The sequence below is a fragment of the Setaria italica genome, chromosome VIII, assembly GCF_000263155.2.
Source record: "Setaria italica strain Yugu1 chromosome VIII, Setaria_italica_v2.0, whole genome shotgun sequence".
Classification (NCBI taxonomy): domain Eukaryota; kingdom Viridiplantae; phylum Streptophyta; class Magnoliopsida; order Poales; family Poaceae; genus Setaria; species Setaria italica.
The window spans coordinates 26959564-26983712 of record NC_028457.1 but is presented as its reverse complement, the minus strand read 5'-3'; the positions used below and the strand labels follow the sequence as shown (position 1 = coordinate 26983712).

General features: G+C 45.5%; 4 protein-coding genes across 5 annotated transcripts; all 4 read right to left on the bottom strand.

Moving 5' to 3' along the window:
• Positions 1-91: 91 nt before the first annotated feature.
• On the bottom strand, positions 92-2848 carry LOC101756720 (succinate dehydrogenase assembly factor 2, mitochondrial). The gene is made up of 4 exons (XM_004979327.3): positions 2582-2848; positions 2361-2487; positions 520-588; positions 92-433 (listed from the first exon to the last, which is right to left on the bottom strand). The coding sequence occupies exons 1-4, from the start codon at positions 2764-2766 to the stop codon at positions 287-289; spliced, it is 528 nt and encodes a 175-aa protein (XP_004979384.1). The 5' UTR covers positions 2767-2848; the 3' UTR covers positions 92-286.
• Positions 2849-8034: 5186 nt separating this feature from the next.
• LOC101756320 lies at positions 8035-11701 on the bottom strand. Its single transcript, XM_004979326.3, has 2 exons — positions 10844-11701; positions 8035-8861 (listed from the first exon to the last, which is right to left on the bottom strand). Exons 1-2 carry the CDS (start codon positions 10956-10958, stop codon positions 8167-8169), a joined length of 810 nt encoding a protein of 269 aa, XP_004979383.1. The 5' UTR covers positions 10959-11701; the 3' UTR covers positions 8035-8166.
• A 1036-nt stretch (positions 11702-12737) lies between these two features.
• LOC101755915 lies at positions 12738-19187 on the bottom strand. 2 transcript variants are annotated; one of them, XM_022829228.1, is made up of 5 exons: positions 17731-19187; positions 15592-16163; positions 15244-15469; positions 13146-14488; positions 12738-13067 (listed from the first exon to the last, which is right to left on the bottom strand). In XM_022829228.1, exons 1-4 carry the CDS (start codon positions 19039-19041, stop codon positions 13169-13171), a joined length of 3429 nt encoding a protein of 1142 aa, XP_022684963.1. In that variant the 5' UTR covers positions 19042-19187; the 3' UTR covers positions 12738-13067; positions 13146-13168. The 2 variants fall into 2 exon arrangements, with proteins under 2 accessions (XP_022684963.1, XP_012703831.1); XM_012848377.3 differs by having other exon boundaries at positions 15244-15463; positions 17731-19186.
• A 1928-nt stretch (positions 19188-21115) lies between these two features.
• LOC101755505 (protein COFACTOR ASSEMBLY OF COMPLEX C SUBUNIT B CCB1, chloroplastic) lies at positions 21116-23517 on the bottom strand. Its single transcript, XM_004979324.3, has 4 exons — positions 23206-23517; positions 22366-22490; positions 21781-21933; positions 21116-21694 (listed from the first exon to the last, which is right to left on the bottom strand). The coding sequence occupies exons 1-4, from the start codon at positions 23500-23502 to the stop codon at positions 21508-21510; spliced, it is 762 nt and encodes a 253-aa protein (XP_004979381.1). The 5' UTR covers positions 23503-23517; the 3' UTR covers positions 21116-21507.
• Between the last annotated feature and the right edge of the window lie 632 nt (positions 23518-24149).

Here is a 24149-nt window from a genome sequence, read left to right as displayed (position 1 = left end):
AATATAAACACATTTGGAGCAGAGAAAAGAGGTCCCTAACCCAGAACTGCCGGGAGCAGGAGAGTTAGTGGTTGGCACCAGGGCCCAGGGGTATGGAAATATACAGAGCATATTAGCACCAATCCACAGCTATAAACTGATTCTCCAGATCACTTCAACAAATGGTCACACACGTCACACATGCCAGCCACAGTTTAATTTATTCTACACCAGAACAATATGCAAGAGAAAAGAGACAGGGCCTTATTAAGGACATAAAACTGCCACCCCTGTTTCAAGCGCCTCTTCACTGATTTCCGTACTTTGGTCCATCTTTGCCTTTCTTTATGTCATCCCATCCTCGCACCCATGGCTGACCTGGTGTTGATCGGGTCTCAGGAGAGGCATGCTTGGACAGGTTATCTGTGACCTTAGACTTGATGGCAGTGAACACCTATTTGATCATGAACTGTCCAGTAAAGCAGCAGTCGTTCCTTGAAAAAAATGAAGTAGCAGAACAATGGTTGCAGTATAACATACCGGATTAGAATTCAAATCCTCTGGTGGCTGCTCCTGACCAGTAAACCATTTCCACAAATCTGGGTTTTCCTGTAGTCACCAGATCAAGACTAAATATAAATTTGAAACAGTATTTGATAAAAGAAATTCTTCGATGACTTCAGGGCCATAGGGATCATAGTCTCTCCCTCTGAAACTGGTATTCAAAATGTCTTGACTCCTGAGTCTAGACGTAACATCCAAAGTTTTAAAAAGCAAACATCAGCTTAAGGAGTGGAATTTGCATCTGATTGTGATTAATGGTTAGATGTTACAACACGCACGTTAGTGTTCATAAAGCCCAAAAGAAAAAAATTTCTGGTCCAGACAGTATATAATATATGTAACAGAGAGATAATTCCATATATCACGATCAAAAGGTGGATGGCCCATACAGAAGCTACCCAGTTAAGGCCCCTAATGATCACTAACCTGACAAATCATAGGTAATATGATGGAATGCCAAGGTAAAGAACAACACTGATAGGGCCTTCTGCACTGATTCTAGTGGACCTATTCATAGCCGGAATGGAAAGGTAAAGAACAACACTGGTAGGGGCATCTGGGAGGATTCAAGTGGACCTATTCATGGCCGTGATCTAGTGATAACTGAAGCAGTATTATAGAAACAAGTTCTGAAATTGGCAAGTAGGAAACATTGTTTTGATTTTTAATTACTATTAGAAACTGTGAAGCTCCAACATGATGTTAAGACAAAGAGATATGCATCTTTGCTTAAGGCAAGGCACAAAGATCCAGCTTTGTTTTCTGTTGATTCAAATTTCAAAGTTCAAAATCTCGATGTTACAGCAACAACGAAGTACATGAGATTTGCAAACTATGTCATTACTATTATGCCTATCCCACCCACTCCACCCCCACGCCCAACCCCAAACCTTTTTTTTTCCTTTCAGCATAGTGCACAGACACTGAATTCACAGAGAGCAATGTTCCTCTAAGCAAGATCAAGCACGCTACTATTTGGTTTCTAGGAACTGCTTTTCATTTCAATACAGCTGAGTAAACATGACCCAATATGAAACGATGAAAAATATAGGTGTTTTTCTTATATACTTAACATAGGAGTTTTCTTAATCATGCAACTTATAGGAGCTTTTATTTTCCCCTAAAAACATAAAAGAGCCCACTCAAAGAGCACATGATTCTTTGTAGTTCCATAAACCTATTGACCTTAAGAATAAATAGAACATAACATAGACAATTTGAAATCACCAAGCACACTTCTTGTGCCCCTTACAAGAAAATTTAGCCTGAAGAGACGTTTGACTGAAAGAGTAGTGACCAGTGACTTATATTTTTCCTTTAAAAATTTGAAGACCTTGACCTTGAATGGACCATGTAAAGACAAACTGCTTTCCAATTTCTTGAAGAAGGATTGATTGTATGAATTTACAAGGAATATCTGGCTCCTAATGTTGCTAACATATATCTTCAGGGGAAAGGGTACAGCATGGTTCAGCGTCACACTGCGTAACAGATTCCTCAACAACCAACCAACATACTAATGGATTAATTGATTGATCCAATTGCTCCAACAAAAAACAGGATGGCACAAAAGAACCATCAGACAGACGAAATTAAGACTAAAGCGCTGGAAACAGCAACTTGTGAAGGAGAATACGCTACAACTACAAGGCAGAGCAAGCACTTTCCCTGGTCGTTCCCCTTCTTCTCTTTCGAATCTTCCCCAAATCCTTGCTTTCCCCTATCTAAACTGCATCTAATTCTTCAATCGCTGAGGCAATACATAGCCTCGGACGCGACAGAGGAGGAATTGGTCGGCCACAGGCAGGGGAACTTACGAGGTCGAGCACTTGCAGGAGGGCGCGGATGTTGGACTCGTCCATGGAGTGGACGTGCTGTTCCACCCAGGACCCCAGCACCAGGTCCAGCTCCAGGAACCCCCGCTGCTTGCTCCGGTACACCAGCCTGCGCACCACCGTCCACCAGTCACTCCAACAAAGGGGGGCAAACGGAATCTCAAGCGTGAACCAGCAGCAGAAACCCGGGCACGGACACGCACCTGTTGAGGAGGCGGCGGCGGCTCTCGTCGGAGGAGAGGTCGACGGTGGTGGCGGCGTTCTGCTGGGAGGTGGTGAACGCGGAGAGGAGGCGGTGGGCGGAGGCCGCGGGGAGGGTGGGCGAGGGAGAGGGTGAGGGGAGTACGCGGCGGAGGAGGAGCGCGCGGCGGAGGAGCGCGGCCGCCATGGCTGTTTGGCTCGCCGCGCGGCAGGACGAAGAGAGATCGGCGACGGCGAGGGGGGCGCGGCAGGGGAGGGAGGTAACGTGGCTGACTGGTGGCCCGTATCGTCGTCTATTTATTGATGGGCCAGGCCGGATTTGGTCGGCGGGAGGTAAACGTGGAAGCGTCTGGGCCTCAACGATTTGGCAGCCCACTTGCTGCTTGTTGGTGCACGAGGTTAGGCGTGGTGCCTGCCGCACGGTAAGGCGGGTTTCAACAGAATACGTGTCTTCATGTGCTAAGAATATGAGCAAGAATATGATTTAAAAGTTACCGTCAATCATAAATAAATAATTTTATTAAAATAATCACAATAGTGCTGAGATCGGCTAATATAGAAACTATTACTGAGTTGATATTTTGTTTGACCTATATCAACAAAGAGGGCGTTTGGTAGCCTGGTTAGCCTACTAATATAGCTTAGTAAGGCATAACTAGATCCTGATAATGAGCCATATAAATCCAAGGATTTTATAGGCCATCCAATTCACATGCTATCAATTTCAAGCTGATTACGGAGGAGAGATCGACGCTGTTAGCAAAAATTCTGCTAGGAGGCCGTGGTGGCGGGAGCCTTGAGGGAGGAGAGAAGGCGAGGGAAATCGATGGATGGCGAGAGGAGGGGAGGACGCGGCATGAAACGGACCCGAATTCCTTTTTCTGAGAATTCAAGCCTACGCACCTCATGATAGTCTCAGGAAGACTATCACGTGTGAATCCCTATCTCAAATAGTACAAATCCATACCAACTCAGAAATAGAGAGAGAAATATAATACAAATATCATAGACAACATAAGTATAAGTACATCTCAGCGGCACATGCCGGTACAAATCCATCAGGACTGAATCAAGAAAGGTAAAACATCTACGCAGCGGAAAGAAAAGCTTTAGCAAACCCCATCTTCACAAGCGACTCGAGTGAAAAACAGTCCCTAGTCCTCCCAACCGTCGTTGTCGAAGTCTTAGTCGGTTTCTAACCCTGAAAAGCCACCATCTACCCGAGAAGCGGGTAGGCCATGTCAACTCCCAAAAGCAGCAAAGCTAAGGAAACAGGAAATTATACTATATGCATGGGTAAAACCTATATATGGTTGTAGGGGTTTATGCAGCAGCAGTAGCAATTCAAGGAAGCAACAAAGCAACATTAATCCCGAGGTCAACATCTCAAACAAGGAAGTCGTCACAAATCACCGGATCCTTCACCCAAGGATCCAGCACCCAAACACACTAGGCGATGTGAGAGCTTCCTTTCCTCACATCTCAATGGCAAATGCCGGCCTATCTCAAAAAGAGGGAAGATAGAAGCACAATAAAATTCTAGCTAGAAGTAGCGGTAGTCAACAACGTTGTCCATAACCAGTGGACACGGATTATAGCTATAGATTTATACACTCTGCAGAGGTTGTATAACTGTACCCGCACGGATGGAGCGAGCCGTCCAAACCCCACCTAACCGCCTGAGCCCTATTAAGTGGATAGCTCTCTCCTATGTCCTCGAGTCTGGAACCATCCTCAGTTGTAGGGCACGCCGTCACCAGTGAGGACCTCGAAGCTGTGAAACCTAATGACACCGGGGTGCAGTATGGTCAGAGCAGGCTAACACCTCGAACTCCTTACACGATCCTCTAATCCGCCTACAGGCAGCACACTATCCACTACTAGTCTCAGACCGAACCCTACCCATAATGTAAGCAAGAGGTAAGTATGAAAAGTAGCTACTGTGACTGGTGGTAAACTGACTCGGTCCTTAAGCGGCTGAGAGCGAGCACTCTACCAACAAGTATGTGTTGAAGCACCTGCAACATATAAGTACACCACCTGCTCCTCAGTAACAAACAAGATACCCGCCACAGGTACGGGGTATAGAAAGAGTCCAGAAAGCTCTCTCCCAGCAAGGCACTCCTCAGTACCAACCATGGCTCGCTCCCACCAAGAACACATTAAGGAGTCACACTCATCCAAAAACACACGCGAGAGTGTTCAAGGAATCCTATCACCAAATCCATGGCAAATGTCCATCCATAACTAAAAAGTATGTATATGGATATATACGCGATGGACTAGCCAGGGGTCTGTAGCTAGTCCACAAAAGTATGTAAACAAGAAAAATAGGATAAACAATTATCAAGGCATGGCTAAAACATTGGCTATGCAATCCATCATCATCAAGCAATATAAGTAAAGTGCTAGAAACTAAGCATGCATAGGATCTATATGATTGGGAGTGATATGACACCTTGTCCATAGTCGATTGGGTCCTCCTCGACGTAGTCGGGGTCTTGAAGGTCTTCTAGGTCGTAGCTCGGGTCTGAACAGAACGAGATACGATGAAGAGTAAATTAAACAGCATTACATCTAGGCAAAAACTCCAAGAAAGCCAAATTTATAAGATCCAAATAATACCAAACTAGCTACAAACAACACGGGCTTGATTTTATGAATTTAATACAACTGGTTTCATATTTTTCTAAGTTAAAATGAATTAGTTATAAATTTTTAAATATTAAAGGATTTATTTAATTAATTTCAGAAAATATTTATTAGGGGTGACACGTGTCAACACAAGATTGGTCCATGTGGCAGCTCGAGGGGGTGCCACGTGTCTGCTGACATCAGCGTTGACCCGTCAACGCTCAACGATGACCAGTCAATGGTCATCGATCAACGGTGGGCCCTACCGGGTCAGCGAGCCACACAGGTGGGCTTGGCTTGTCAGTGGCCCCACTAGTGGGCGGCGGCACGGCACGGCGCAGGGCGAGCGTGGGCGGCGAGCGAGCGGCACACAGGCATGGCGCGAGCGAGGGTGGGGGGCAAGATGGTGACGGCGGCCTACGTAAAAGAGGAACGGGGGGGGGGGGAGGAAGCTGTGGCTCACAGTGAAGGCTCGATCTAGGCGCGACGTGCGGTGGCGATGGACGGCTCCAGCAGTGGCGAACAGCTCCTTCCCTCAGACGGCTCCGGCTTCACCCTCGGACGGCCTCCTCCTCTTGCCCTCCTCCTTCTCCTTCCCTTGCTAGTCCTCCTTCTTCTCCTTCCCCTCCCTTTCCTCTTTTTCTACCGAAGTAGACAGCGGCGGCAAGCGGAGCTCGGGTGGCTAGGGTGATGGCTGGGGAGGGGAGGGGTGCAACCCCTTATATAGCGGTGGAGGGGCGGTGCGGGGGCATAAATGCGCCCCACCGTCCATCCTCAGCGTCCGCGTCTGAGGATGGTGTGGCACCTATCTGGCGGCTCGGGCTTAGGGTTAGGGCGCCGTGGCGCGGGCGCTCCGGGGGCACGGAGGGCATTTCCCACCTGTTGAAGCCTCCGGAAGGGGGACACGGGGGCACCCTCGGCCAGTGGTGCGTGCCAGCGTGGCACGGCATGCGTGCTGGTACGGCGGGAGGTAGGCGAAGGTGGAACAGGGCGCGCTGGGGCTGACTGGTGGGCCTCGGTGGCGGCGAGAGGAAGGGAGTGAGCGGGCCAGCGGGCCGGCCAACGCTGTTGGGCTGCACGGGCACGTGCGGTGCGACCAGGTGAGGCGGGCTGGCGAGCGGAGCCACGCAAGCGCGAGCGCGGGTGAGGGCGAGCGGGCACGGGCGGCCTGGCGGCCGGCTGGGCCAAGGCAGAGCACGGCGTCGCGCGGCTAGGACAGGTGGTTAACGGGCTGGCAAGTTAGATTAGGTTTTGTTTTTATTTAGGTTTAGATTTAGGTGTAAATTTGGTTTGAATTTTGAATTTTCACTCAGACATGAACTCCAATTAAAATCCAAAAAGATCCAAATCATGCCACACATATTTTTGAAATGGAATTTAGGGCAAGAGAGAAAGATCTAGCTTTTAAAATGAGCACACGATTCAAACAAAAAGTTTTAAATTTTTGCAAATTTTCACTCGTACAAAATATTACAAATTTTGGAATATTACATGGCGGAAGTGCGATGGCGTCATGGCTGTCTGCCGCGGGCGAGTGCTTGCCTCTCCCGTTGCCCCGTTAGTCCGTGTGGGCGCTAGGCGCGTTTGGTGAGATAAAAGACGCTTGCCGAATAGGAAAATGGGTTGTACGAGTTACGTTTTCCCACAAGCCAGGTTATTCCATATAGCTCAAAATCTATATGGCTTAAAATTCGTGTTAGGTGCTAGGATATCTAATTTATATATATGTATTATGTACGTGGATCAAGATACATGTAAAAATATAAAAAAAATACACATTTCAAAATTATTTGAATCGTCCCACTCTCTAATAGAATAAGTGGGTTCAGATAGGGATGAAAACGGAAAGGAATGGATAGGAAAATCCTCTGTCATTTCCATTACCAAATTTCTACATCGGGAGTCAAAGCGAGATAGCATTACTTTACTAGTGCTATTTATTATTTGCTAATTTATTAGTGCTAGTGCTATTACTGCAAGTGCTAATAGAAAAGACATATAAACCATCAGATCTGTGTTTACCTAGTTTAGTCAGTTAGGAGAGTTACATCTGTCCAGTTTTGTGCGAGTTAATCATAATTCCTGGTGTAAGCTAAGCATCTTCCCAATTAGTCTACGTACATCGGTGTACATATACTTTCGTGTAAATTATTAACACTACATCGCCTAAATTGTTCTGTTTGATTTTCTTCTAATTTTTGTGAACTTTCGATGAAAAAAGACAGTAGGTCTAATTTTTCAGATTGCTCGGAACAGTTTCAGTGCAGCTACCATCAAAAGCTATTGCAGCCAGGTTGTTTGTTGACTGTGCACTGCCATCAACAGCTATTGCATCCAGGCTGTTTGTTGACTATGCAAACTATTTTTTCTTAAAAAATAATATGTGCATAACTGTTAGATCTCTCTTTATTTACTTGTCCTGCAGTTGAGGTTGCAGCTGCTTGGGCTTGCAGTCGAGCAGCTGCAGCAGTAGCGCAAAGGAGAATGCTTACTGTCAGTACGATTCAACGTATATCATGCTATCAGCCATTTCAAGCTCTCGCTTCAGGTTTAGGATGCAGAACAACAAATACAGCCACGAGGTTATAAGTCTTAGGGCAGTTCCAGTGCTGCGTTGACCACAGCTATTCACCAAAGCGAACAAAATTTTGGTTTGGTACCTGCTGTGTAGACGTCGGTTAGTGGGCCACTTCGCGTAAAAAAACAGTCGAAACCCCCTGCGCGTAGGCTCAGGCGAGCACCTCTGCACCTGCTTCGACATGTGCAGGAAATTATTGTTTATTTGGCTGAATTCGACTCATGTTTGGAGGTTTTTTTTTTATAAAGGACTTCATTCAACATTAAAAGCAATGTACATGAAGAAGGGTCAGATGGCCCCAAGCTACAGAATGGAGTGCTGCAAGAACAGCACAGCCATGACCATGGAGAGAATTTGTACACAGGATGAAATAGCCTATGAGAAAAAAACATTTCTAGCTCTAACTGCTAGTTGATGCGCTGCCTCATTTTGGGCTCTAGAGATTTTGGTCACTTGCAAAGCATCTCGTGAGCCAAGATCCTGAAAATGAGAGATCCATGGATGAAGCTTCCATGGTGAGTCCAAGGGTGCCATGTGGAGCAGTCTGACTGCCTGAAGGCAATCAGAACCAATTCCTTCAGATTGAATCTGCAACACGGAAAGAAATTTTGCCGCCAAAAGGAGAGCAGCCAGCCCTGCCATCACCACTGAATCTACCCTGACAGATCCAAGTACCTGCAAACAACAAGAGATACTAGTAGATCTAAGATCAACTAGAACCCCCAGTCCAGCAATTCTTGAGCTACTTCCTTGGCCATCAGGTTGGAGAGTTGCATCTGCATATGCAAAAACAAAAGACTGCCAATATTGGCAATTTGATAAATCCTGCATCAGCAATAAAGAAGGGACCACAACAGGAAAAGTAGAACCATTGACATTAGTTGGAGCAGAACTCAAAGAAGTCATATTCCTATTAGAACTTGCATGAGAGGTATACAGAATGGACGTGGCAATGTCTGCCTGGACCTCATGATTTAGTCTGCTCACAGACCATTTCTTGTTGAACCTGAAATCATTCCTTGCTTTCCAAAGGTACCATAGTCTAGTGAAGATTTCCTGCAAAATATCATCTGAAAAGTTGTTTGTTAAGATAAAAGATAGAGTGCAGGCATCAGGTTCCGGAGTAAGACGATCAGTTCTCAAAGGCATTGTTGCAGAAAACCAAACAGCTCTAGCAAAATCACACTCAAAAAACATATGAAACTCAGTTTCATCAGAACCACAGATCTTGCAGGTCTGAGAGTAGCAGCTCTATGCCCAGTAGCAAGACAATGTCTAATTAGTCTCCAACAGAAAGCTTTGATGCGAGGCATAATTTTATGATTCCAGATCCTATAAGAATTGAAAGAGCAGCCGAAGAGATAGAGCTAGGTCCGTGACTAGGCAGAGAATGAGTGTTTTGAATAGAGAGGTACTTATAAACTTCCTTGGTAGAGCAAGTACCTTGGATTGAATGTTTCCAACAGAGCTGATCAACAGAACTAGAAGAAACTTTGTGAACCTGAAGGATAGAGTCAACAGCTTGATGTTGGAAGGTGGAATTAATCAGAATACGATTCCAAGAAGATTGCTTCTGATTCCATAAGTCAGAAACTAAGTTCGGAAGTTGTCTATGGATATGAGGATTTTTTAAATGGGTGTGGATATTTTCCCAATTCTCACACCAAGGGTCTGTCCAAATATTGGAATTACCTTGGTGAATCTGCACCACACACTGCTCCTGAAGATGATATTTAACCTGCATAACAGAAGACCAAAAAGCAGACCTGGTACCGTGACAAGCAGCTCTCCAAAAGCTAGTGTTAGGAAAATATTTAGCTTTAAGAACAGAAGAAAGAAAAGGATCTTTATTAGAAACAATTAACCATGCAGAATGTAAAACTAAGCTCTTGTTGACAGTGTAAAGATTTCTAATACCCAAACCACCAACACACTTTGGTTGGTAAATATCATCCCAAGACCTGAAGTAAAAAGGTTTAGAAGAATCTTTCACTTGAACACCCTGCCACCAGAAACGTCTAAGGATGGAATTTATCTTCTCTGTAAAACTTCTGGAAAATAAAATATTCTGCATGTAGTTGATAGGAATGGAAGCCAACACAGAATTAATATAAGTAATTCCACCAGCATGATTAAGTTTATTAGCCTTGATACCAGTAAATTTAGCTCTGAACTTATTAAAGATGAAGTTGTAAGCTTGACATCTGTCTTTGTAGGAGAAAATGGTAGGATGACCCAAATGAGTGATCTAAGAGGTCATCATAGGAACAAGAAAAAGATTCCGGATCTCCTGCTTAGTGCAGACATCAACGTTTTTACTGAAAAGAATTGAGGATTTGGCCCAATTAGGAGTCTGACCAGAGGCTTGGCAGAAACTATAAAGAATAAGCCTGATTTGGGAAGCCTCAACACTAGTGGCTTTGCCACAGGTAAGCAGGTCATCAGCAAACAACAAAGAGTGAATGGGAGGATAATTTTGGCCAAGGGAAATCCCAAAGAGATGGTTGTTTTGTAAGGCCATTTGAAGTGGGAGAGAGAGCTCATTGATGGCCAATGCAAAAGATATGGAGATAAGGGGCAGCCTTGTCTAATCCCTCTCTGGGAAAGAAAAGAAGAGGAAGGTTGACCATTGACAAGAACAGAGAAATCAAGAGTAGATATACAAGTTCTGGTTAGATTTACAATCTGCAAAGGCAAACCAATTCTAAGCATGGCATTAGTAATAAAGTTCCACTCAATTCTATCAAAAGCCTTAGCTAAATCAATCTTAAGAAGGAAGCCTTTATGATTCCAAGAAGTGAGACCAAAAGAGTGAGTAATTTCCTGGGCAATAATAATATTAGAAGAAATATGTCTACCAGGAATGAAAGCTGACTGAGATAAATGCACTTTGTTAGGAAGAAAAGGCTTAATTCTATCAGCTAAGCTTTTAGCAATGATCTTGTAAATAACATTGCAAAGACTAATAGGTCTGAAATCTTGAGGAAGCTCAGTAGTATTTTTTGTGGGAATAAGAACAATAAAAGTTTGTTAAGTTCATGTGGAAGCATACCTGTGCGATAAAAATTCTGAACCAGATTGACTACATCATCACCAAGCCAGTCCCAAGAAACTCTATAGAAAGCTGCATTAAATCCATCTGGACCAGGGGCTGCATCCTTCTTCATATTCTTCAGAATACCCCATAACTCAGCTTTGTCAGGAATGGAACTTGTTAAGTCACTACTGAAATCTTCTTGTACCCTATTCTGTTGAGGTAAGATATTCAACTGTTGATGATCAACCTGGCTTGTGAACAGATTCTTGAAGTAGTTGTTGAAACATGTGTCAATCTGATCTTGAGTTGTCAAAGGATTCCCAAACTCATCTGCAAGGAAAAGAATCCTGTTTCTTCTCTCCCTCTTAAGGATGGCCTGCTGAAAGAAGTGTGCGTTTCTATCCCCCTCAGTAACCCAACTCTTTTTGTATCTCTGCTTATGAAATTCCGCTTGTTTGTCCAGGATCACTTGATGTTGTTGGATTAGGTCTCTTTGTAAAGATTGATTCTGAAGATTAGGAGGAAGACTCTGCAGTTTAAGAATACTTTCTTCAATTGATTGCAGTTGAGAGTTGAGTTTTGGTTTCTTCTTCCTCCAATTTTGCAGATCAGTTGACAGGAAAAGCTCCCGCCGCCGCCTCCTGTTCTTAGTAGATTGCGGATACGAGCCATCCGGGATCCTTCGATCCGGGCATCTTCCTGAAAGATGTGAGTTGAAGTGCCAGGCCAGGGACCAAACGGAGCTTCCAAATCCATGAGCAGAACCAGCACCAAGCGCCGGCGGAGGAAGAGGATAGGGCCTCCAGATCCGGCGAACCCGGAGGAAGGGAGGCACCGCCGCTGCAGGACCTTGGGCGTCTGGTGCTGAATCATTATGTCAAGGAAAATCGAGTGCATCGAGCAACAAAGCAGAGCACAAAGATCGGAGGATGACAAAGAAATCGATGGATGAACAGGGGAGATTATTTTGGTTGGAACAAAGAAAGCGGAGAAGGCAAACATATCGAACTCCAAACATGTTAGAGCAGCTCCAGTGTTGCTCCAAAATCGATTTCCAGCCCAAAAAATCGAACTGAGCACACTGTGAGAGGCGACCTTTGTGTGTCAGAACAGAAATCTAACTCCGGTTAGAGTTCGAACTCAACGGAACAAAATAGCATATCAGGCTGATGGTCGTTGCCTTCACCCACCGAGCGAAGGCACGGAGGTGCCGGCTTTGGAAGAAAGCGGCGACGGGGACGGCCAGCAGGAGTAGAGCAGCATGGAGTGCGGATCCGCCGCGGCCGGCAATCACCACCACATCAACCGCCACCCTCCGTCTTCCCTCGGCGCCGGCCGCCGACAACGTCGCCATCCGCAGGCACCAGGCGGGCAGGCGGCCATCCACGTCCTGTGCGCCGGCCTGCATTAGCGCCAAGCGCGAGCCTCCACGAGCACCGTTCCGGACCCGATTTTGCTTGGATCTGCTGCGGCTCAACCTGATCTGCTCTTCTCAATAGCCTAATTTCTTGATCCATCACCGGATTTGGAGGGAGAGAGAAGAGAAAGGAAGGGGATCAGGAGAAAGCGGCGCGGACAGTTCCAACGCTTCGCGGGAGGGGAAGACGCCACTATGATTGAGGAATGTTTTCCTCGTATGTGGGCCCCCATGAATCGGTGTTCCCACCGCAGGGAGCGAACGCTAGCTGCATTCGACTTCTGTCGTCAGAACCAACCGAACCAGCACTGGAGCTGCCAGGTCGACTCTCGCTGCGTGCTATGTTCGGTTTTATCCGCTCAAACATCGATTTTGCTCCACACTGGAGCTGGCCTTATGCGAGCCCTATTCGACATGGATCGGAAAAGCTAGCTCATGAGGTAGAACCAAATGTTTCTGGCTTTCTGCAGCAAACAAAACCCGGTAGCGATATGGAAACACTGGCATGTCATGCAATTCTGGATTATCTGACCAGATCATTTAGACAAGAAAGAAGCTACCAAGATGTACAAAGTCCTTTTCTCAGGCTTGTCAAAAAGCATATCGCAAAATGTCACACCATCAAATGTTCAAAGTAAATGGCCCAAGGTGATGGTATCGTATGTGCAATTATGCTAGTGCTCCAGCACCTTTCGGTTTCGGGTACACTGAGTATACAGATCATTCGGTGAAGTCATTCGACCCTTGCTTCTCTCTGCTGCATGGCGCAATTTTTCCTCCAAGCCAACCAGGCAAAGATGTCTCTGTCCAAAGGCTCAATGCCTGCAAGCAATGCATTGAAAGGATGCTTCAGGAAAATGGAGACTATTGATAGCAATTGAGACAGCGTACACGATTTACCTCAAAAAGTTAAATATCCTATTTTAAATGTATTTCATCCCAGCGATTCTTATCCGCCTTGATATCAGGTACTGGGCAAGAGAGTACATAGCTCCTAGCAATCCTAACACCCGAATAGTAAGTATGTCTGTCATTATAATCGAGGGCAAGTTGAGAGGTAGCGTCAACAGTAGCTTCGCATCTGTCTGTCTGACATAATCCCACATGAAGCGGTTGAAGAGTATGTGATTTGGCAATGTCAGAACAAGAAGAGCTACATTTTTCACAGCGAATAGCCAGCCTGGGCCCCCAATATCAAGAGCCCATCCTCCATTGCCAGGCCAAGTCTCCTCCCATATCCTATACAATGCTGTCAATAGCAAATATCCGGAAATGGAAATTGTTACAGGGAAATAGCGCTGCCTGTCACCAAATCCTGCAAAGATATCTGAATCCTGGTTCAAAAGCAGGAGGATGGGTGCTAGGAAGAAGATAGCACGGTTCGAGCCACCAGTAAGTGTTATATTGAGAACAAGGCAGATAATGAAGCACAGCACAGTAGACACATTGCCAATTGCAGGCATCCAAGCTGCCTCAGCTGCTAATCTCTTGATGGTGAATGTTGGTGCAGCATGAGCTCTTCGTTGCTGGAGCAGCCTTGCTTTGGGTGGGAAGGCAGAGCTCCGACTAGATGGGCCATGTGTAACACCCCTGTCCGCAGCCTTGTCGCGCAGTAGCAAAGCCAGTTCAAACTTAATTTCTAATGCAATGATCATGAAAATAGCAGCATAGAGACCCAAAAGTGACATTCTTGCCCCTTCTATAGCCAACATGTTGGTGAACTTCTCTGCTTCATCCTCATCTGCAAAACTTTTGGCTCTTAATTGTCCTTCAAGCAGATAGGTGACTGGGAACAAAGCTACCAAGAAAGAGAACACCCATGGCAAAACCCTTGTGCTGGATTCAGAAGGGAGATGTGTGAATACAACAAAGACTGCCGCAGAGACAATTGTTGCAACAAGAAGAGGATACAGAACAACTGCCTGGAAGAAGTACTGGACAGATATGTAGATGCCTAGTGTAACCCCAACTGCCACTGCATACAAAGCCCTCAACTCAACAACATACTTCACTGGGATGATGGATGTAACTGCTGCTAATGTAAGTACCACAGTTGCGATGAGCAGCCATGATGGCCACGTGGGCTTTGATGCTACAAACCCATATATTGAAGTGTCATCATCAGATAAATGTGCTGCTGTGATCAATTCTGACCGGTATACCCATGATAGCTTAATAGGAGGCTGCATAATAACAAAGAGAAGGCCTGTAGCCACAACAAGGACCAGGAATCTCTTTGCTGACTGCAAGGACATAGTGAAATGTAATCAATTAGTGCAGCGCCAAAAGAATTTGCAAGATGTAGACAGGTATAGAGCAAACAGTAGCATGAGAGAAAACACAGTATTAAACGAGAGGTATGATTCAATATTTAACTTTCTTGGGGTAAAGAGGAACCACATTCAGTTACAAAAACAAAGGGCCACTTGCTTTTCCTTGACTGGCATCAGAAATATATGGAAATGACTCGATAACACCACCTCTCGATAAAATCAGAAGCTATAGGGGCTATTTCTTATGTTTGGTTAAAGAAGCAAAACCAACAGGTGAGAACTACATAATTAAAATCCCAAAGATAATCCTAAAAGTTCAAATTTTAAAATGGTGCCAAAAAATCCATAATTATATGTTTGTGCATGCATTACAGCTGTTTCAAGTGACAAATATCTTTCAGCATCATGAAGGTCACTTGCTGATCATTTGAATTGAATTGATCAGTCAAAGATTTCATCGCGTGGAAGGATTTTCATTCTCTTTGAGGGCAACAAAATAATGTCAGAGCTCATATGCATCTTGAAACCATTAGGCTATGTTTCAGTTCAAAGTTCAGAATGAATCCCATAAACTAAACTAAAAATTTAATTTGACTACGCTAAGTTAATAAAATTGCCACGGAAAAAAGATAAGTTTGAACAACCAGATTGCAATGTCTCAACATGTAAGATGCACTATGAAGATGATCAATCTTTTTAACCATAACAGATAGGATATCAACTACCTGAACATGAGGGAAGTGGAGAACGACTATCGGGATGCAAGCGACTCCTGTCAACAGAATATATGAACCCAGTAGCAGACCATCTGAAGGAGGTCTTCCATTCCACCACTGCAAAGCTTCAAAAATTGTTTCCCGGCAGAGCCAGGCAGAAAATGCTACGACAGACGCATGGAAATAAGCTTGCCAGACCTTCATCCTAGCAGCCCCTTTGGACTTGTCTCTAAAACTCACAAGCAATAAGATTTTATCAACTTACATGAAATTAGCAGCACTCTGATTGATAGTTTAATACAACACAACAAAATTATATTGCTGATCCAATCAGAATACTAGAGTTGCAGTAAATACCTGTAAAGAAGTAAAGGGGGAGTAACGGCAAGTAGCAAAACAGCTGAAACCCATATAACTGATCTTGATGTCATAAACAACATTGATAGTTTCGATGAATATAGACAAGTCAAGATCCAAGCAGCTTTGGGCCCAACTCTCTGATCAACATATAATCTTCTTACAATAGCCAAGCCCAAAAAGGTTGTAATCAAAACCATATAACTAGGATAGATGATATCCTCTTCTAATCCAAAGTAATACATGGAGGCATAGTTGAACAATCGGTTCTCGATGTTGCATAGCAACAATGTATGACCAATAAGACCAAGTTCCAGAAGAAAGCGAAGTTTTGTTGGGAGATGTGCCAAACCAGGAACAGCCATTGCCATGATGACAGCTGCAACAACATACTTAGTGAAGGACTTCAATGGCATGCCAGCAATCCAAATATTCAGATCCCAATAATTGTGCACCACGAACCAAAGGACCATCAAGCTTCCAATTGCCACAAAGGTGAAGTATGATGACAAGCTTTTCTTAGTAAAGAACCTTGCAACATAATAACCAGAAATCATCGGCAGTGGAAGGAACTGCAAAAGAATTAGCAAAAAGGAAAACACTAAGTGTGGTCTTACACAAATATCTGTTTACGTGCAAACAATAAATAACTGGTTAGAAAAATTTTGCAAAAGGACAGGTTGCCTGTCAAATTCAATGGCACGTCACTCTAACATTGGACAATAGGTTAAATTGGTTGCCACAAGAGATGCATTGATGTCATTGCCCCTGCTAGATGATGGTTAGCTTATGCTTTTATGTCTCCAATGAGACCAACCCATCCTATAACTCACTGTGCAAAGGTACTCACCGAAATACTGCTATTTCACAATCCTAAGTGATTGCCAGATACTCATATTGTTCTTCAACGTGTTTTACTCTAAAATTTTGAGTGCCAATTTAAACTCCTACAGCAGAGGCAAATATCATCAAGCAAATAACTATCTACTTTAACAACATATATCCTTTATCCGATAAAGGCTTACCCCTGCTTTTATAGAAATCATATACGCTTGTACTACAACATACATCATAACTCAGTATAATTAGCAGTATTTCTGCAATAGATATTTTATATGATCTAAGTAACTTTTGAAGCAATTGGCAACCCTGCAGCATTTCAAAAATCATGACCCCAGTCCCCAGCCAAGAAACTCACTAGCATCATCACAACCATGATTCAAGTACTAAGCAACATCATTGAACATATTGTGGTGGACGTCTGGAGGATGACATGGCGAGTGGGGAGATTATTAGGGTGTAAGTATTCAGGTACTCAGCTACAGCATTTCAAACAAAAAAAGCACCAGTCAGGACAAAAATAAACAGGGACCACAGGTTCAAAAAAAAATGTAGTTCATAATTCATCAGCATCTACCAGCAGCAGTGGTCAAGTACTATTAGAGGTTATGTATTGCAATACAATATCACAGTTTACTTCCACTAAAATTTGGGTGACTATATTTCCTATACTGCAATTAGTCCACAACATGCCACTGATCCCCTCAAGATTCTTTTTATTTTATTCATGTCAAAACATTGTATTACAAAGTACCATAATCTAGGAAAAGCTTCAAAAAGTTGTCTTGCTTAAGTTTGGTTGTTGGAACTATCAATGATGATCCAAACCTAACTATTTCATTAGATCAACAAAGTACTGCAAGATTGATCTAAAAGGATTATTCTGATCTGTACTTCTAAAAGCTATTGCTGGAAAAGTGGATAAGGCACCGATCAAACATAAGAATATTGTACAAATAGCCTAAGCCAAATAGCAAATACATGATGGCATCACATAAAACGGTTTAAAGTGTACAGTGTTTATATTGTACCAAATGAGACACAAATGAAAAACAGATTGCAATGGCAATAGTAAATTAATAAGATAACAAGTTCAAAATTCAACATGTAGTAGTGTTATGATAACAAGTTCAAAGAAATCAAAATGCTTTAGTGTTAACATAACAAGTTCAAAAAATTTCAACATTATTGAGGAATTTTTTTTAAGCCAATACTAGAAAACGCATTTAGGCACTGGTAATGTTGGTAAAAAACTTCACAATTGTAGATATAGTCATTATAAAGGAGGCCGTAACATACCATAATAGGGAATCCAATGACTACAGCTCCTGCTCCACTGACTAGCACTGCCAACACTGTAAAGGCCGCTGAGCTGGCCGCATCTCCAACCTTGCCCGCAGCATGTGCTGCAAGGCCCAAAGCGCCACCAAGCATTGTGACCGTGACAAGCAGGTAATTCAGTGGTGGTGGAGCATGGATGTACCTTCCAAATGAGTGGAATACAACTCGCACCTCAAGGCACAGCACCACCACAACCAGTGCAACCAACCCATTCGCGATCCTTATCTGATCCATTGTGTGGGCATCCCTGGTGATCCACCACAGCGCACCCCGGGTGGACGCATAGAGCTGGAACAAGAACGGTATGAAGAACAGCAGCAGCAGTTCACACACACTGCCCCACGATGTGAAGAGTGTGGCATGATGGGATGCAGCATGGAACAACACTGGCACAAACAGCAGATACAAGGAATGCACACAGCTCTCCAAGGGACCCAGAATGCCATCACTGTCCTGCATCGGAGCGTCCTGCTTCCGGTTGTTGAAGCTGGACGGTCGGGGTATGGAGAACAGCCAGTAGAACACCATGCAGAACGCGGCAAAGTAGTAGGACGCATTAGCCATGCCGACCGCGGACACGAGAGCCCATGTGAAGAGCGCAGGAGCAGCAATGGGCACACACGCGAAGAGCAGCCGCTCCAGCGCGGCCACGATGGTGGGGTTCTCGAGCTGGATCCATCGGAACTGCAGCGACGCCCAGACGCCGATGAGGAAGGAGGTCTGGGCGCAGAGGAGCAGGGCGAGGGCGGTGAGCGGCAGGGAGGCGGCGGCCGCGGAGGAGAGGGAGGCGGAGAAGAAGAAGGCGACGTCGGCAGCGATCAGCGACGCCCAGACGGTGAAGAAGGCGCCCTGGCGCAGCTGGAGCGCGTCGAGGAGGTAGGACGCGGCGAGGCCGATGGCGAGGACGGCGAAGACGGGGAGCCCGCCGAGGTCGAGGAGGAAGGCCGCAGCGGGGACCAGCGCGGCCGCGAGGCGCGCGTTGTGGGCGAACGCCGCGCCCGAGGCGGCGGAAGAGGCCGACGCCGCGGCGCCGCGGGGCCCCGCGCCGCCGCCCGTGGAGGAGCGGGGCCTGTAGGTGCCGGCGGAGGAGGAGGGGAAGGGAACGAGGGGCTTCGGGGAGGAGGTGGAGTTGCGGCGCTCGTGGTGGTGCTGCGGCGCGGGGTTCGCGGCCGGGGACTGCGAGGCGGAGCGGGTGGAGAAGGTCGGGGTGGAAAGCGACGGCGAGATGAGGAGGCGGCCCTGGCGGGACGCGGATCCGGAGGGGTCCATGCCGGTGGCGGCCGGATGTAGGGTTTTGCGGCGGGTGGGCTAGGATTTGGGAGGCATTGGCAGGCCGGAGGGGAGGAAGACGACGGAGACGGAGAGGACGAGGAGATCTGGAGTGGGGAGTGCGGGTGGGAATGGGAAGCGTCACGGGTACGACGGGGAATTCTGGCGGATGCGGATGCGGACGCGATGGCTGACAGGTGGGCCAGGCATCCGTGCGGGCCGGGGTGTCAGTGGACGACTTGCCTGGAGTCAAGTTGGACTGCAGGGGCCACCTGTCATTGACGGAGGCCTGGCTTTGACTTCGGGGTTTCCTTCAGGGATGAGCGACGGGTACGAGAAGTGTCCGTGACATGTGGGACCATCCCTTCATGGCCCATGTGCAGTGGAACGTGTGTACGTTGCTCTTTTATTTAGGTCATGACACTATGCAAAAAGAAGATTCCCATCACATCAAACTTGCGGTACATGCATGGAGTACTAAATGTAGACGAAATCAAAAACTAATTGCACAATTTTGTTGTACTTTACGAGACGAATCTTTTGAGCCTAATTAGTTAATATTTGAACAATAATTCACAAATACAAACGAAACGCTACAGTTACGCATTTATGACAAAATGCTAATTTTGCCACTCCCAAATTGGGAACTAAACAAGGCTTTAGATCCACTTCGGATGCAGTCACCAGTGAGTTCACAAATTGGGCTTTGAGATTCTGAGGAAAATAAAATCTAGTTCATAAAATTTCGGACGAATCTCAAAGCTGTGGAAGTGGAACTGACCATTGATTTCACTAAAAAAAATATACAGGTGGCTCTAAGGCCAAATCCCAATGCGGAGATTTACCTTCGTGCTTCCAAGAGTAAGATATGAGCAAGGGAGTATCAAATTTATTGAAATAGTGCTTCCAATGAAATATGCGCAAGAGAGTCCGCGGTCGACCGATTTTTTTTTTCTTTTTCTTCTTTTATTTCTTTGTTACGTGCTGACATCCTATTTAGTGAAAATGGAATCATATTGAAATTCGCCGAAGTTTTAAACAAAACATTGTGAAAATTAGCGTGGAAGCCGTAGGCAACGGTGGAGCATGATGCCAAGGCCAAGCAGGAGGCTAAAGAGGTGCCCATTGTTCTCTGGATTATTTAGCACATATCTGCTTCTCCCCTCCATGGACGGAATCCGACCGTAAAATTCTCACTACACTCTGATTTAATGGTGGCAAAGAGAAAACTACATTATCTCTAAACTCTGATTAAAAATAATCGTATGTTATGAAAGGCTTTCTCGATACGAATACAGTAATATTAACTTTATATTATAAATTTATACAAATTCCAGCTCCTCATGGTTCAAATAGAAAAGTTTAACTTGAGATAAGCTAAATACAAAATTTTATATTTAGGACCAAAGATAGTACCTTACAAGAACATGCCATTTTATATTATAACAGCAGCAGTCGCTTTACATCAAACAAGCAAGAAAAAGATCAAAACAAAGCCTCAAAACCAACATTATCTTGATTTCAAAAAGGCAAAATTCAATAGGGTCCATTAGTTCCGACCTGAGCGTTTACCTCTATTATCTAACACCAGAATTTTAGGCCCCATACGAGTTTTTGTTAAACATTTCACTAAGGGCTTCTCCTTCATTCGTCTACCTCGTGCCTCCTTCCTCCGACCACCTTCTTCTTTGTCCAGCCATGTCCATGAAGCCCGAGGAGAACTTCAGCATCCCCAAGGCCCCAATCCAGCCTTCCTCCTCCCATCTCCGATGGCTCCTGTTGCAAGACCATCCTCCCCCACCTCAACCCCGGCTAGCTGCACCTTTGTCTCATCACCAGCCAACTGCCTCTAACACTAGGTCAACCTTCGATATTCGGCCATACCTCTAAACATCTAAATCTTAAAAACTGCATTCACTGACCCTAATAGCCGAAATTCCAAATCTCACAACCCTCAACCCTGACCCGCCAGGGAGGCTTGACCACGCCAGATATGAAAGACAGTGACAGACCAATCTCAAAGATGGAGAAGAGGATGAAGATTCAAGGTAAGCACAAAAATCAATGTGGATAGTTGAAGTCAACACCCAAGTATCAGGTAGCAATTGGATGACATACCACCCTCCCCACTACAACATGAAGAGCAAGCTCGAAACTGGAGATCGTGTGACTTTTAAGTTGCAGCCACATTTCCAGTTAATTCTTTCTCCCCTAAAAGGACTATTATTTTCATTCTCAAAAACGTGTTTCTCCACAACTTTTTTACAATGTTAAGTTTATACATTAACCATCCTCACATTTGCAACACTCATAACAATCAAATCCTGTACGAAGATCAGTTCTTTTCTATAAGCCAAGGTACAGATTTGCCCGTCGAATATGCATCCCCTCACCTGGTTTTCGCTGTTCACACCACGGCAAAGATTAGTCACCAATTTATGGTTCCAGAAATCATACTCCTGGTTATCATGTTTCAAAGATGCCCTTCACATATATCATCCCCTTTTCGCTAAATTTGAGTTCCTTCCTCATCTGTTCAACTTGGACATCGTCACCTTGCACAAGGATCTCAGATACATTCCCATCATCGGACAGGATCATCTTGACCTTGATCTCTTCTTTCCTTGACGCTTTTGTCCAGTAGTACACTCCCCTGGAGCATCATGAAGGGATAGTTACTATATTTGCACTGGAAGTTTCATTCTGAATTGCTGGGAGCTGAGAGTTGCAGAGACATACGCCAAGGGGCTTAGGGTCATAAGCCAGAACCAGTTGTTGCCACCTTCTGGGACAGCGATTGATAGAACAAGCCCAACGCTCCCGAGGCTAATGCAGGTGCAGAAGGTCAGCAACGCCGCTTGTCCTCTGCTTGGTACCATCGTGCCCTCAAAGCTGTCCAGAAATACAAAAAATATTTCAATTTACAAGGCATTCTCAGTGACCAGAACCGCGGTTAGTCTGCTACATTAGAACTGTGCAGCTATTTAATTAAGAGAAAAGGATGAAAATATGCCATATTCTTCCAATTTTTATAGTCATCATTATAATTCTAGCACTTCTAAGTAAAGTGTTACTACTATGGGTTATTTTATTTTGTGTGATCAATTTTGTTCCTTGAACACCAATTATTGTGTCCAATGTGGAGACACTATGAACTCAAAGCTCCAAATTGGCAGCACCATTTAGATTGGCAAACGAATTAAACTATGTTATATGCATTCACAAGAGTTTTGTCACACCATACTATAATACAGTTTGCTACTTCTCCTGTCAGATGGTATCAAAGTCTTTCTACACTAGGATAAAACATCCGATGCTACTTACGTGATAACCTCACCGCGGTCTGAGACAGTGAAATTGTTGCGGGTGAAGAACGACAGGATCTCTCCAGCCACCTGATTTGGCGCCATCGACTGCGCTCCCTCTTTGACAAATGTCTTTTGCACAATCTGCATCCACCAATTTGGCATATGTGACAACAGGTGCTGCTGAATTTTGGCTAAGAACCAAACAAAAAGGTTCGATAAAAAAATACATCAACCTCTGAAGTGGCAGCCAAACCTTAGCCATTATTAAACTATTGTGAAACAACTTTGCTGCATGGAGAGCTAAGAAATTTTAATTATGCAATGCAGTGCCGTTCTTATGGGAAGTGGTGGTGGCATCTTGGACCATGGAAATCAAAGAAGGAAAGAAGACGGTGCCCTCTTTTGCCGACACAACAAGTCCACTCCACTACCACTATCCACATCATACAGCACTAATAGTCACATTTCGAAAAGAAGGAAGAACGAAGCCTGCATCGAAGCTAATCACGCGTGCTCGAATCCGTGTGCACGCTCGCCAGGGAGCTCATACAGTTCTCGAGACAAGATAAGCTCATTCAGAAGGACCAGAATTACCCAATTTCCACAGGCACGGATGCATCTACGCGGAATTACTGCATCACTGGCAAGCAAGAGTGGCACGAGCACGGCTCACCCACACGTGTGCGCGGCACGCGCCCTGCTCACTCGCAGCGCACTCGTGCGCGCGCGCACCCTCCGGCGACGCGCGTGTGCTTGCTCGGAGCAGCGACGAGCGCGCGTGCGGCGCGAGCTAGTTGGGAGGCAGTTGAAGGATGCAGGAGAGGGGGAGAGGCGTGGGAATGGATGGATTGCGGACCTTGGACTTGACGGAGCGCTTGATGAGCGACCACAGCCCCGGCACGGAGAGCACGAAGAGCCCCAGCGACGTGTAGTAGCTCGCCTGCGAGTACCCGGTCCCGCCGCCCGCCACCACCGCCGCGGCGTCGAGCAGGACCGCGGCGCGGTCGAGCGACGCGCGGGCCGGGGAGGCCCGGACCCGTCGCCCGGGCCCGGATCTTCGCCGGGAGCGCGCGGAGACCGCGCACCGCGGCGGCGGCGCCGCGCGGAGCGGGAGGGGGAGGCGCCTCGCGGCCGCGGCGGTGGTGGCGTCCATTTTCGGCTGGGGGATAAGGCCGCGGGGGTGGGAAAGCAGGGCGGTGCGCTCATAATGTGGGCGGGGCCCGCGTGTAAGTGGGCGAGGTACTGTGCGTTCGGGGCAACTTGGGAGGTGGGGAATTGAACACGTGGAAGAATAATTTACCTGCAATATGTATTTTTTTATAAAAAATATTGCAATCGTAGAGGTTGTTCAACAACCATATTTTGCCGTCTAAAAGAAACAACCAAAAGTTGGATGTATGTATTTTCAAAAGGTTCTGATCGATTTAAAATGAACGTAATCTTTCTCCATCCTGCGACAGCAAAAGGTGGAGTTGTTGGCACTGCTTTTTTCCATCCATCCATTTTGACAGGATCATACGTAGTATATCGTATGAAGTTAAGTAGTTTACAGGAATCAAATGAACCAATCAAAGCAGATGGCAGAGAAAAAAGAGACATTGCATCCAATAATGCTAACTCGAAAGCTGCACGTCATATCTATTTCTATTAAACAGTATACGAACTCCACGTACTGAAGTCCTGTTTATTTTTACTTATACTTTTTTCTATTAAACAGTATATGAACTTTACGTACTAAAACCCTATACGCTTTGCTTATTTTCTCCAGATTCTTACTCATGTGGTAACCCGTTTCACAGA